The following is a 13,927-nucleotide window of genomic DNA, read 5'->3' on the forward strand; positions in this document are numbered from 1 at the left end:
TTTTCTAAAATAACCAATCAACTTCCCAAACTTTCTCCACCTTCTGATGTGTCCACCTCCCAACCAATCCTTTCTTTCCCCAGGCTAGATTGACAGGCTATGGTTGCTATTTTGGCTCCTACTATGCATGCCTCATAGAAGCGCCTCCCCTGGGCCATGTGGACTTCTACTGCACATGTGCTTACCTCCCTCTTTAGTGTTTTATGTCTTCGCCCAGTGATCTGTGGGGAACAGACTGGTGATTGCGGGGGGAAATGGGCAGGGAGTGTGTGTGAAGCTACAACTTCCTGTGAAGTAAGCAGGGTCATGCTTCCCATTTGATCATGCTTAATAATGTCTGCTTCCCTTTGCTTCCTTAATATCTAGCTACCTGTGTCTAGCTAACAGCTGTAAACAATAATATAAATACTCAAGTAGGCGCTGCACAGTGCTTACTTACACCTCATGGTTCTTTAATATCTTCAGTTGACTGTCCAGATATAGCCTTCTGGATCAGATCAATTCTTTAAAATGAACTTAGCATTTTGTTATTATAAAAACCTTTGCTGTTATAAATCTTTATTTTGCATAATTTGGTGTTATAAAGACACCACTCTGATAATAGCTGCTCAACATTTTGAGATGATCATTCAGGCCTATGAGACTTAATGTGAAAAATCTAAAGAAACTACAGAAGATATCTAAACAAACATGATGCTAAAAGCCTTTTCTGTTCTGGCACTCTTGTTGCTCAAATGTGGCCGAAGGCTCCTAAAAAACCACTTTCCCTTCTATGTGGGACATAATATCCCAGGAATGAGCCTTTCCAGCTGTGAGGGACTAACAATGGTCTGACATAACAAAACGAGCCACCTGCCAATGGAGGATGAAGGATGCTTTAACAACTGATCAGTACTGCTTTCCAATAATTGATCAGCAATGCGCTCAAGGAAAAATCTTGAAAAGCGGGAAAATGTAAATAATAATATAAACAGAGCCACTTTAAAATGGAGCTGGAGCTGCCTCAAATCTTTGGAATGTTAAAATAGGGCAAAAGAACCTTTGGACTGGGCTTAGGCAAACATTTTGTCCCCAAGAACTCTTTACAAAGATAACAAGAAAGCAATTCTCATGACTAATGGGCTGACCACCAAACTCCAAATTAAAAACATTGTTTAAAATTAATATCATTATCTGCACCAGTAGAAATGCCTTCCTTCTATTAATGTAATTGTCCTCCTTCTCTTTCTCATAAATACCCACTGCTTTGTCTCCTAACTGAAACACTATTTGGGCTTCTACCTGAATCAGTGCATCCCAAATACCCATTTTTACTGATTTTAAAGAAATACTTGTTGCCTCTCACTTTGAAAGGCAACTAATTAATATATATATATATATATATATATATATAATCAATCAAATTAGAGAGAGAGAAACATTGATGCAAGAGGGAAACATGGAGCGGCTGCTTCTGACACACCCCGAGTGGGAATCAAACCTGTAACCTAAGTATGTACCCCAACAGGGAATCAAACCAACAGTCTTTTGGTGCATGGGACGACACTCCAACAGAACCACATTGGCTAGGTCCCTTTTTAAGTTAACACAGTTGTGGGCCAACTAACAAAAGTCTACTCACATTCCTGAATGCATGTTGGAACTTTGAATCAACCTTCAGGAGTTAATCAGCCAACCACTAGACACCACTACATCCTGCATATGCATGAACTTTCAGAACTGTTGCCCGTAATCAATCAAAAAATAGTAAATATTTCTTCCTACCAACTGGGCACCTACCATAAAACTGCCTCTACATCACCTTTTCCCACACCTGTTATCTGTAACGAATGTAAATTCTTCCAAAACAACTTACATCTTTCTTCCTCAAAACATCTATATATATAAAAGGCTAATATGTGTGTCCCTCCACCCATCCAACTGGTCACTATGACGCACACCAACCACCAGGGAGCAGACTCAATGGAGGAGCTGCCAAGCTGCAGTGACTTGGCAGCAGCAGTTCTCAGGTGACGCACCCCAAAACTAGAGAGGAGGGAGCCTGACTCCTCACGGGCCCACGTGATTCCACCTTCGGCTGTGGGTTATGCTGTTGCTGGGGCACTGTCGGCCCTGAGTCTGGTTTACTGCACATTTGCATTTGCGTTCCACACCCTGTACAACAGCAACTTTGCAGAGTGCCCTCTCACACTCCGGGACCCCTCAGCAGATGTCGGATTGCTGTTTTGGCCCGATCCCCGCAGGCCACGCTGAGGGACTCCACTTGCCGGAGGGATCCCGCTCACTCCACAGACACTGGGGAGGGACCGCAGGAGATTGGCTCCAGGGTGTGTCCAGCCTGTCTCACCCAGTCCTACCCGCTGGCCACTTTCTAATTAATTTCCTTTCAATGTGCATGAATCTGTGCACTGGGTCACTAGTAATGTATAAAAGTGCCCATCAACGCCATAATGGCAGACATGTTTATCTTTTCTATGTAGTTCTGCTGATGTAGTTTAGACTTTTGCCTCAGGATCTGGTCCTTTTCTGGCTAGCATATGGCTCAATAAACCCTTAAAGCTTTCAGCTGTGAAAGTTCTTTGGTTTGTTTGAACACAATCTTTTCCTTACCATCCTGCACTATTAATATTATTTATCAACAGTCAGATCTAAAATCTGTTTCTGTCTGTTCACACTACTCAAAGCTGACTTACTTGACCCTGATAAATATCATTTATAGGAGTGCTTCCTACTACAATTAAAAACAAAACTATTCACAAAACTTAAGAATATGGATAATTGGAACAAGGATTCTGAGAGCTCTTTTAACCCTCTCATCTTATAAATTCGTTATAGTTATGTTCAAAAATAAGATGTTAAGCAATTGCTATGCATAGAAAGAACTTATAATGGATTGTTTATGTAGTGTAAGCCCTGACAGTTGAGTTTTCTCCTTTTAAATGTACGAGTCAAGCTTTGATTGCTGAGACATCCACTTCAAAGGTTATCTCCAATAAACACACTGCAGCCACAGTACTAGAAGAACCAGGGGCCTGTCTCCAACAAGGCTCTTTTGCTTTAAAGATCTTGGTTAATTTCAATAAATGAGCATTTGGGCCACTTGTGTTCTTTTCTTCCCATGCTTTAAATTCCTGCTCTTATATTTTAGAGTGAGCCCATGAAAGCCCAAGCCCCAACACTTGAAAGCAGAACCTCAGGCTAGTGCATGTTCCCTCTCTGCCTCGCCCCTCCTTCTCCCACCCCTCTCCCTCTCCCATCCTTCCATCCCAACAGTGATGGTTATTGCTAAATGGCAATTATATTAAGAACCTTGGGACCGGTCTAACCACAACATTAGTTACTGAGAGGCTGAGACCAACACACAAGACAAATCATTAACAAGTTTTAAAGCCATATTAATAAAGATTGGTGTTTCACTGGAGACAAGGCTTTTCTTTATACATTTGTAAGCCTGAAAAAGAATGAACCATATTTAGGGCCTGCACCAATTAAGCAATGCTATCTGGCAGAAGCACAATATAAATTAATTTCATAACCTAAAAAAACACACATTGCAAAAAAGTAAAAATATTAAATATTTTAATAATTAGGTATATAATGCACATTTTACTAAGTGTTTGATTCATATGAAAACTTAAAAGGCTTGACTATAAATTTGACTAATGTGAAAATTTTAAAATTCTCTTCTCTCAGTGTCATTCTGAAATCTCTCTAATGTTACTATCAGCATCATGAAACACTTAGCAGCTAGTTACCTTGAAATTAATTACAACCAACCTAAACCTGGGCGTAAACGCAAAATTTCTGATATTCATACTCTGACTTTCTTCTTAAATAAAATGAAGTTTATCTCATATAATCTAGTCTTCTACTTGGGTAATCCTGATAGCATCCTTATTCTTATTATTTATTCTAATACTAGAGGCCTGGTGCACGAAATTCATGCACTGGGGGCGGGAGGGATGTTGGAGGGGTGTCCCTCAGCCCTGCCTGTGCCCTCTCACAGTCCAGGACCCCTTGGGGGATGTCTGACTGCTGGCTTGCAGTCCGGGGCTCTCGCAGTCCAGGGTCCCTCACTCCTTACCACCCGCCTGCAGCGGAGGCGGGAGAGGCTCCTGCCACCACTGCTACACTCACCAGCTGGGAGCCCAGCTTCTGGCTGAGCAGTGCTCACCCTGTGGGAGCACACTGACCACCAGGGGGCAGTTCCTGCATTGAGCGTCTGACCCCTGGTGGTCAGTGCACGTCATAGCAACCAGCCATTCCACGGTTCAGTCGATTTGCATGTTAGGGTTTTATTATATAGTATAGCAAAGTGAAAAAGCTTTAGTAAGTAATACTGGAAAACCAAAGAAACTTTCATTAGAAATCATTTAAATACCACAACTAGAGTGTATATGGTAATGTTCATAAGAACATGCAGTAGTTGGTAGTAATCTTAGGAAGCATTTCTTTAAAAAAAAATCTAAAGGTAAGTTTACTGTTATAAAAGGCTTTCTCTGCACATTCCTAAACCAATGTGTATACCCCCGCTTCCTTGGTGGAGGTATTTAAAAGACAATAAAAAAGAAAATAACTTCTGAATATTTATTACATCAATATTTCAATTTTGTGGGAACATGCTAAAGGCACAATTGAAAAAATAACATAGTCTTCATAAACTGGCCATATAACATCACCCCATGGAGAATGGCTCCCAGGTAGAGAACTGTGGGTATTTTCTAATGTCTATTCCATAACAGAATTACTTAAATAAAATTGAAATATCAGAAGTTATAGTTGTGATAAAAATTTCACTTGACTTTATAGCAGAAATCTTGGGTTGTAAGAAAGCACTCCTTCACAGCAAATTACAGTGTACTGGCAGCACATGTATAAATAACATAAAAAAGTGACTGTTTCCCAAAGCAGGTAGCTATGGATATAAGGAATTATTTATATAAAGACTGTATAATTTACTATACCAGAATATTTACAGAATTACAGAATTCTAAGAAAATCTTTACCCTCATTTCTGAAGAATATTAATTTGAAGAAACATTTTGGCATTAACTAGAACAATAATTACCTATTTCTTGTGCAGAACCAACTAAACAGCTACAGGTTCAATTTCTTTTTATGTATAGTCAGAATCAAAATTTAAAACATTACTAATCCTTAACGAATAATAATTCTCTTGAAAATTTAACATTTTACAATAAGGTAGTCAACTCTAAATACTTAAAAATGTTTATAAAGTATTTCTTCTCTACAACTAAAAACTGAAACATTAAAAACGTTTTAAAAAGAAAATCTAGTTAACATCCTTGTTTTTAAAAACAAACAAGATGGCCCTCACTGGTTTGGCTCAGTGAATAGAGCATCGTCCTGCAGACTGAAGCATCCCATTCCAGTCAGGGGCACATGCCCGGGATTGCGGACTCGATCCCCAGTAGGGGGCATGCAGGAGGCAACCAATCAATGATTCTCTCTCATTGATGTTTCCATCTCTCTCTCCCTCTCCCTCTCCCTTCCTCTCTGAAATCAATAGAAAATAATAATAATAAAATAAATAAAAACAAACAAAATGTTTTAGACCTTTAAAATTCTACCTTTCAGAACTTAAGTTTTAATACAAAAATCTGAAATCAAGCACATCATCATACTTTTGACTTGAAAAGTAGCAAAACGAAGATCTTTAATTGCACTGTATTTACAGATCTTTAAGAGTCTTTACAAATTAAATAAAAATTATATTCAACTTTCATCAAAATATCTACTAGAAATCTTTTAAAATTTTAAATGATTTTTTCATTCGGTAATCACTAAAATATTTTAAAGATCATGTAAAAAGAATTTCTCCTCTTTCCTTCCTTCCAACCAAAAGAATCTCAAACTTTACATGTGAAACATTTTTTCTTAGAGAATTTGCACTTTAAAAATACCTCCAAAAAATAATCAGAAAAATAATTAAAAGTCTAAGTTTAAAAAATAGCACATACCACTGAAACAAGAGTAAGAAATTATTTTCTTTTTAACCCAAATACTAAGTATTTTAAACTTTTTATAAATAACAAAAAATGCCACCTCATATTATGTACGGTGTCTAAAATGGAGTAGCACTGAAACAAATGACGAAGACAACAAACAAGCCATTATACTTCACTGAAAATATGTATACTCTCATTTTTCTTAGAGGAATATTATGAATTTTCTACTGGCATTCTGGAATAAAATAACAAACATACTTTTTTTTTAAACCAATTTCCTCTCATTTCTCCTTTGAATAAAAGACTTTCTAAATTTTCTAAGAGAAAATTTCTTCTGTGACTACAAGAGATTTCTGAAATCCCTAAAATACAGTCTTTAAAAAAAATCCCTAGCCCACACTATGAATCTTAATAGGTTTATACATTTAAAAAACAATGTATCATATGGCTTACACTTAAATTTAATGCATGATGATAGGTCCAAAGGATTGAAGAATCATATTGGCAGCCAATAGCTCAAGGGATAACAATATTCCTGCATTTGTAATCTCAAAATTTTAAAAGAAAATATTTACCAGTCTTAGAAAAATTTAGAGATCTATTTAAAAAAACACACAACATACTCATCACAAATAGATACAAAGGAGACAAATAAGAAAATAGATTGTGTTACAGCTTTGTAAACTTGTTCCATTTCAAAATGTATTCTTTATAGTCAAGGAAATTTCTATACAAATAAAACTAAACATTTGTTCCCGTTTCTTTGAAAAATATTTACAGTACAAAGAATGATAAGCAAAAAGTGTACACCTGCTTATATTGCTGGCCAGTGATATAGATGAACAAGAACACAAAAGTGCTTATTCAATTATTTGAGCATCTTAATTTGTTTGTATAGTGAAGTTATTATAGATCAACTATGGAAAAATTAGAAAACACCATTAATGAACCAGCCCTAGTGTAAAAGATCACACAAGATGCCAAGGTATTATACATTCACTGTGGTAAAAACGGTACATATGTATTCTGTGCTTCTTTAACATTGTAAAATTTATATTATAATTTTTTCATCTCTCAAAATTCTGAGTTAAAAAAATCTATTTTTTTCTTTTGCCAAAGAAAAGTGATGTTAATTGACTAATAAGTTCATGAAATTTTTTACAAAATTCTTTACTCAGAACTTTTCATCAATTTTTTTTACTGGTGTCCCCATAAAGAAAAACTCACTATACTTTGAAAGTTTTGAGCAGATATTTCCACATCTTTGTGGCTAGCAACATGATATACATAACAATGGTATATGTAGTAACAGTCCACAGCAATGTGAAATACAAAACTTTGTTCTCTAACTTTAGTTTGGTCTCAGAGTGAAGTTCATTTCGTTCATCCAGCAATGTTGTCCCTTATTTGATCAACGCGAAGAGCTAGATGTCTGAAAGAGGGGCGTTGATTTACATTATTATTCCAGCATTCTGTCATGATCACATAGATCTGTAAAAGAGAAAATAAACCAGAATTACAATGAACACAAAGTGCTATTTTTTTAATTGGCAGAACACATGAATTCAGAACTCCCACTTAATTCTTTCATATAGGTATCTGTGCCCAGATCCATAGTTATATGATTATGCTATTTATTTAAAAGCTTATTAATTAAATTCGATGAAGTGACCTGAAGTCCTTGTTCTAAAAGAGCAAGAAATTGTATGATTACTGTGGATAAAAAAATAAATTTGTGACCTCATCTGGGCATCCATCTGGTCTTGGTAATCTTCCATTATTCTTCAAGAGTTCTATCAAATGAAACACAATCATCTGTCCTTGTTTGTCGTTGCCAATCATACGCATGAATTCCTGAAACATAAACCCACATTTCAGTGAGATTTTTGGGGTACATTTAACTTGAAGCAGAAATCTTTCTTAACTTCTTCCAATAAATGGGAACAATTCTATATATGTATGCTTTCTTATATGCTTGAAACATTTTAAAAACAGACTATTTTGCCCGGTTGGTGTGACTCAGTGGTTGAGCATCAACCCAGGAACCAAGAGGTTGCTGGTTCGATTCCTGGTCAGGGCACATGCCTGGGTTGTAGGCGTGGTCCCCAGTGGGGGCATGCAGGAGGCAACTGATTGATGATGTTCCTCTCTCATCAGTGTTTCTACCTCCCTATCCCTCTCCCTTCCTCTCTCTCTAAAAAAAAAAATCAATGAAAAATATTTTAAAAAGTCAAACTATTTTAAACTTCCTTTTCAGGAATACTTCACATAGGATTGTTATATGTGGAACCTCTATAATGTCATTTCTATAAATGTAATATACTCAACACAAATTCCCTGAGAAGGGCCCAAAACAAGTGAACTAAAACCATATTCACATTTTATTTTTTTGGTGGCTATTGTTATAACATGTCACATTACATTACATTTCAGCTGAAATAAAAAGTTGAATGTAAAAGAGGGCATAATAAAAAGAAAGTGCAGCCGAAACCGGTTTGGCTCAGTGGATAGAGCATCAGCCTAGTGACTGAAAGGTCCCAGGTTCGATTCCGGTCAAGGGCATGTACACCTTGGTTGCGGGCACATCCTCAGTGGGAGGTGTGCAGGAGGCAGCTGATCGATGTTTCTCTCTCATCGATGTTTCTAGCTCTCTATCCCTCTCCCTTCCTATCTGTGAAATATCAATAAAATATATTTAAAAAAAAAAAAAAGAAAGTGCAGAATAAATGTTTAAGTAAAAGTACATGGAGAGAAAAATATGTTCAAGTGTTTAAAATTCATAAAAACCTGACTTGTAAGCTAGGAAAATATTTACAACACATCCTTTATTGAAATATAGAGAGCTCTTATAAACTGATAAGAAAAATTACCAAAATAAAAATGGGCAAAGCACATAAGGAGACAATGCACACACATATATACACCAAATACCCAATAAGTATGTGTTCAGTCACAGTAATAGGAGAAACAAAATTTCAGATCAAATAGATGCAACTTCTCTCCTACCAATTTGGCAAAGCTGCATAAAAACATAATAGTGGATACTGTCAAATGATGAAATGCACATACCCTGTGCACTGCTATTGAGAGTGTAATCTGATACAGCTTTTCTGGAAAGCATTTTGAAATACTCAAGAACCTTTAAAAGAGTTCATATCCTTTCATCTATTATTAAACTTTTATTCTAAGGTGACAACCAGAGAGAAACAAATATTTATGTATAAGGATGGTCACTATGTTCATTGAGGTGTTACTTAAAAGACTGAAAATAGAAAATAATTGTTTAGAAATTATATCCTTATTATGAAATGCTATCCAAAAGTTAGAAGCCATATTTTCAGTAGTTACTAATATAGGAAAATATCCATGCTCTAATACTTAGTTAAAAAAAAACAAGATAGCAAGCTGTATAGTATAACCTTTATTTTATAAAAAAAAATTATTTTAATACAGTTTCACTTTTACATATAAAATTAAAAGAAGCCAGGAAGAAAACATACCACAGTACTAAAATAGTTACCTCTGAGTAGTTGAATTGGAGAGGATTTTTCTCATACTTTTCTATATTAAAGAAAATTCTACAATGATCAGGAAAAAAATACTTTAAAAGGTTTACTTTAACTTTTGCAATAATTCCTAGAACGAATGAGTTTATTGGATGTATTAAGAATAATAAGAGAATATAGTAAATAGTACTCTACCCCTCTTCTTTTTAAAAATTCAAGTTAATTTAATGAATAAGTTTAGGGTTATTTTATTGGATGTTGTATTACAAATAAGCAAGAAAAGGCTAGATAAGCTTTAAGCTTACTATTATTGTTTGGCAAAAGCTTTTCTCATATTAAAAAAAAAAAGTTGAAAATAAATAAAAAACACTGACCGCTGGTGGACTTTTACTCTTCTCAATATAGGTGAAAAGTTCATACAGAACCACTCCAAAGCTCCAAACATCTGAGGCCACAGAAAACTTGCTTTCTGTCAGTGATTCTGGAGCATACCTGTGAAATAGGAAAGCATTTAAAAGGTGGTTACTTGATGTGCCAACTCTTGTTTGTACCTGCAAACCAATTGGATTAAAAAAAAAAAATCAAGATGTATGGGAAAGAGTTACCATAGCAGGCTTGAGGCTGTCATCCTAAAAAAGGCCTGCTTGCAATGTTAACACTTGACTGGTACCCGGAACTTAGATTTCAGGAGTGTTTCCACAATTCCCTAAATGATAAGAGTGGCTCACTGTGCCTAACATGTTTCTGCCAACTACATGGTTTCTGCCGAACGCCTACTTTCTCTCTAGGAGTCTGAAATGGTGGTACATACCATGCCGAGGGTGCTTACATGTCCATTCCCAATACAAACCTTGGGCACTGTGTTGTCACAACTTACTGCTGGGAAAAGGAAGTGTGTCCCATATGACTTTACTGAGAGAGGATCCTTGGAAGATTGTGCTTGGTTTCCTCCAGTTTTGCCCCAGACTCCTTTTCCTTTGCTGATTTGCTCTGTGTTCCCTGTATAGAATCATAGCTACGAATATGGCTGTATGCTGAGTGCTACGAATCCTCCTAGTGAATATCAAACCTGAGAGTGGTCCAAAACTCCAAATACACAAAGATAACTCAAAACTGAAAAAAAAAAAAAAATCTCTTTTGCCTCTATAGGAAACACCAGGGTTAACTGCAAAGTACCACAGAGAGAAAAAGTTGCTCCTAAACTGGAGCAAGACTTGAAAATATCCTATATAATAAAAGGCTAATATGCAAATTGTCCCTATGGGCGGGAGTTCGACCGACCAGGAATTAGACATGTACTGACCACCAGGGGATGGTGTGGAACATGGCGGGCACTGGCGACGTGGTGCTGGCCGTGGTGGCAGTGGAGGTGCTGCCAGCCCCAAAGGGCCCCGATGAGAGTGGGACTGTGGCGGGATGACGAAGCAGGTGAGTGGGCTGCACCAGACCAAGGCGGGTGTGAAGGGAGGCCCCGGCCAGCAGCCACTAGGGACCCTATCCATGCACGAATTTCATGCACTGGGCCTCTAGTTAACATATAAAAGAAAGAAGCTGCTCATCACAAGGAAGTGATTTTTGTGAAGGAGCACAGAAAACAGAAAGTCTAGGAAGAAATGGTGCTACTATCTACTCAAGTATCAACATTAACCAAAGGAGAATTTTGGCTAATGGTCTGTGAATGTCCTGGTTACATTGCTAAGTTTATCCTTATTATAGAGAGTGATGACAGAGATCTGTTTAAGATTGATGAGATTATCCCAAGAAAACAGAAACACCAATTAGAAAGGATATATGCACCCCTATGTTCATATCAGCACAATTTACCATAGCTAAGATTTGGAAACAGCCTAAATGCCCACCAGCAGATGAGTGGATTAGAAAACTGTGGTACATCTATACAATGGAATACTACGCTGCTGCAAAAAAGAAGGAATTCTTATCATTTGCAACAGCATGGATGGAACTGGAGAGTATTATGCTAAGTGACATAAATCAGTCAGTGAAAGATAAATACCACATGATCTCACTCATTTGTGGAATATAAAGAACATTATAAACTGTTGAACAAAAATAGATTACAGCGGGAAGGCAGGGGAGGGTTGAGGGTAAGAGATCAACTGAAGGACGTGTATGCATGCATATAAGCAAATCAATAGACACAAGACACTGGGGGGTGGGGGGACGCGGTGGTGAGGGCAAGTGCCAGGGGGTAGGGGAGGCTGGGAGGAGGTCAATGGGGGGTGGGGAGGGAAGAGACATATGTACTACTAATTGTAATACTTAAACAATAAAATTTTTAAAAAATTAGATTAAAAATATGAATTACAAAAATCTCTCCTTTAAAATATACTCACTTCCACAAATCCTTCTCTGACTACTCAAGGTTTTCATGACCCAATGCTACTGAATTTCTATAATACTTGTAGTCTATGCCACACAATTAACCATGCAATGCTATTTTCATTTTATAGTTTTTTAAAACACATTACATCTTTAGTTATATTTTTAAATAAATGTTAGCTTTAGCCCACAAATGGAACATAACATCCCTGAAGATAGTGCTACTCCTCCAACCATTGTAAAATATTCTCATCCTTTGGTTTTCCTGAAAGCACTCCTGTAATTGCTTCCTCACTCCTCCCTTCCCCAATCTCTAAGGCTATTTCTCTCTCCCATCACTAATGTAAGAATAAATACAAATCAAAAAGAAAAAAATAAAATTTTCCTTGTTGAAAATGAGGAAAATGACTCTTCCCCCTCTTTTCTTAAAGCAATTACTTTAGAAAACTTACCACTGTAAATTCTTTATCTCTTTCAAATGTATGTAAATATTTTTTAAAGCTTTTGTTCAAAAGCCTCTTGCCAGCTTTATGGTATGTTTTTCTCCAGAACCTGGGAACCATCTCTTTGTGATGTAATCATCAAGGAAGTTAGCAACGCTACTTCTCAGTTTTTGTAGGACGGTAGGAACCTGACTTCAGCAGATGCCTCCTTCCAAGTTACAAAATTATCTCTTGTCATAAGTTATGACTTTATTTTTCCTTTGATAAAGCCAATTAGCTAACAAATGGTGACTTCAATTACCCAGTGAATTTAGGATGAACCACGTGTGACAAATGTGATGTCAAGTCCTCTCACTTGAGGACTAGTTACTGGTTTATCATGAGAAAATGTATGTAATGGGTTGAATTTGCTTGGCCATAAGAAAGAATAAGATTTCTTTCTCTCTTTGTAATCTATAAGCAGATTACTTTTGATGCACAATGCCTCCTGGATTAATACTTATTCAGTAATAAAACTGTTTTCTTTCTAGCTTCTCCCTGCTGTTAGCCTCACCTTAATACAATGTACCCTCTATACAGTTCTCCAACCATTTGGTCAAAGGCCCCTATACACTCTTAAAAATTACTGAAAAAAAATTACTATAAAAAGAATGCTTCTGTGAGAAGAGTAGCATTGTTTTACATTTTAAAAGTTTCTTTACTGTTTGGTTTAATAGAGAGTATAAGAGTATAACCTATGAAAAATTCCACTATCTACTCATGAAAAAAGGAGAGTGAAAAAGGCAAATAACATCTTAGTATTAGTATTAAAATAACTTTTGGTAACAGACTCCCTAGAGGTCCCCATACTTTGAGAACTGATGTTCTGCACCAAAAGTAGAGGTGGAGGGGGGAAAAAAGTAAATTCAAATTCCTAAAATATGACTCCCACAATGTTATTCCCTGGATAAAGCCTCTAAATCTTTCACCTACACAATGTTTACTAAATAAAGGCTGAACTCATTAACATGTTGTACAGTGCTCAATATAATTCTAGCCCCAATTGCTCCCTGTTTGCTCTGCAATTATGCCATTCACTTACAAGCCCTGATCCTCTTGTTCTTGTCCTCCTCTTACGATAAACTTAAAAAAAAATTAACTAATACTTTCTTTTCTTTCTATTAAAGTATAGTGACATATAATATTATATGAGTTTCAGATGTACAACATAGTTATTCAACATTTACATACCTTATGAGGTGATCACAGTGATAAATCTAGTAACCATCTGTCACCATACAAAGTTATGATACCACCAACTATCTTCCTTGTGCTGTACATTACACCCCTGTGACTTATTTTATAACTGGAAGTTTGTACTGCTTATTCCCTTTCACCATTTTCATCCATCTCCCTAGGACACCTCCAACACCTCTAGGGTATCATGCTAAGTGAAATAAGTCAGACATAAAAGGACAAATACCCTATGATTTCACTTGATATAATATGTGGAATCTAAAATACCTTGACCTTGAGCAAACTATTTACCCTGTCTAGAATTCAGTTCCTTCATGCTTAAAATGAGAAACTAATACATATTCTCCAAGGATTCTTATGAGGATTAAATGAAATAATCCATGACATGCATTTAAGCCCAATGTAAATACATGAGAAATTTTTGCTATTATTA

At 36.4% G+C, this 13,927-nt stretch overlaps 1 protein-coding gene across 2 annotated transcripts in view; it reads right to left on the reverse strand.

The window, feature by feature from the left end:
* Nucleotides 1-4,274: 4,274 nt before the first annotated feature.
* JAK2 (Janus kinase 2) overlaps nt 4,275-13,927 on the reverse strand; it is a 112,222-nt gene continuing 102,569 nt past the window's right edge. For both annotated transcript variants that reach the window (XM_080669931.1, XM_080669930.1), the window contains exons 23-25: nt 9,850-9,967; nt 7,710-7,823; nt 4,275-7,460 (exon numbers count right to left, since the gene is read on the reverse strand). In XM_080669931.1, coding sequence (XP_080526057.1) covers nt 7,353-7,460; nt 7,710-7,823; nt 9,850-9,967 — 340 coding nt within the window. In that variant the 3' untranslated portion in view covers nt 4,275-7,352. The remainder of the gene's footprint in view (nt 7,461-7,709; nt 7,824-9,849; nt 9,968-13,927) is intronic.

The sequence above is a fragment of the Plecotus auritus genome (assembly GCF_963455305.1).
Source record: "Plecotus auritus genome assembly, chromosome: 5".
NCBI lineage: Eukaryota > Metazoa > Chordata > Mammalia > Chiroptera > Vespertilionidae > Plecotus > Plecotus auritus.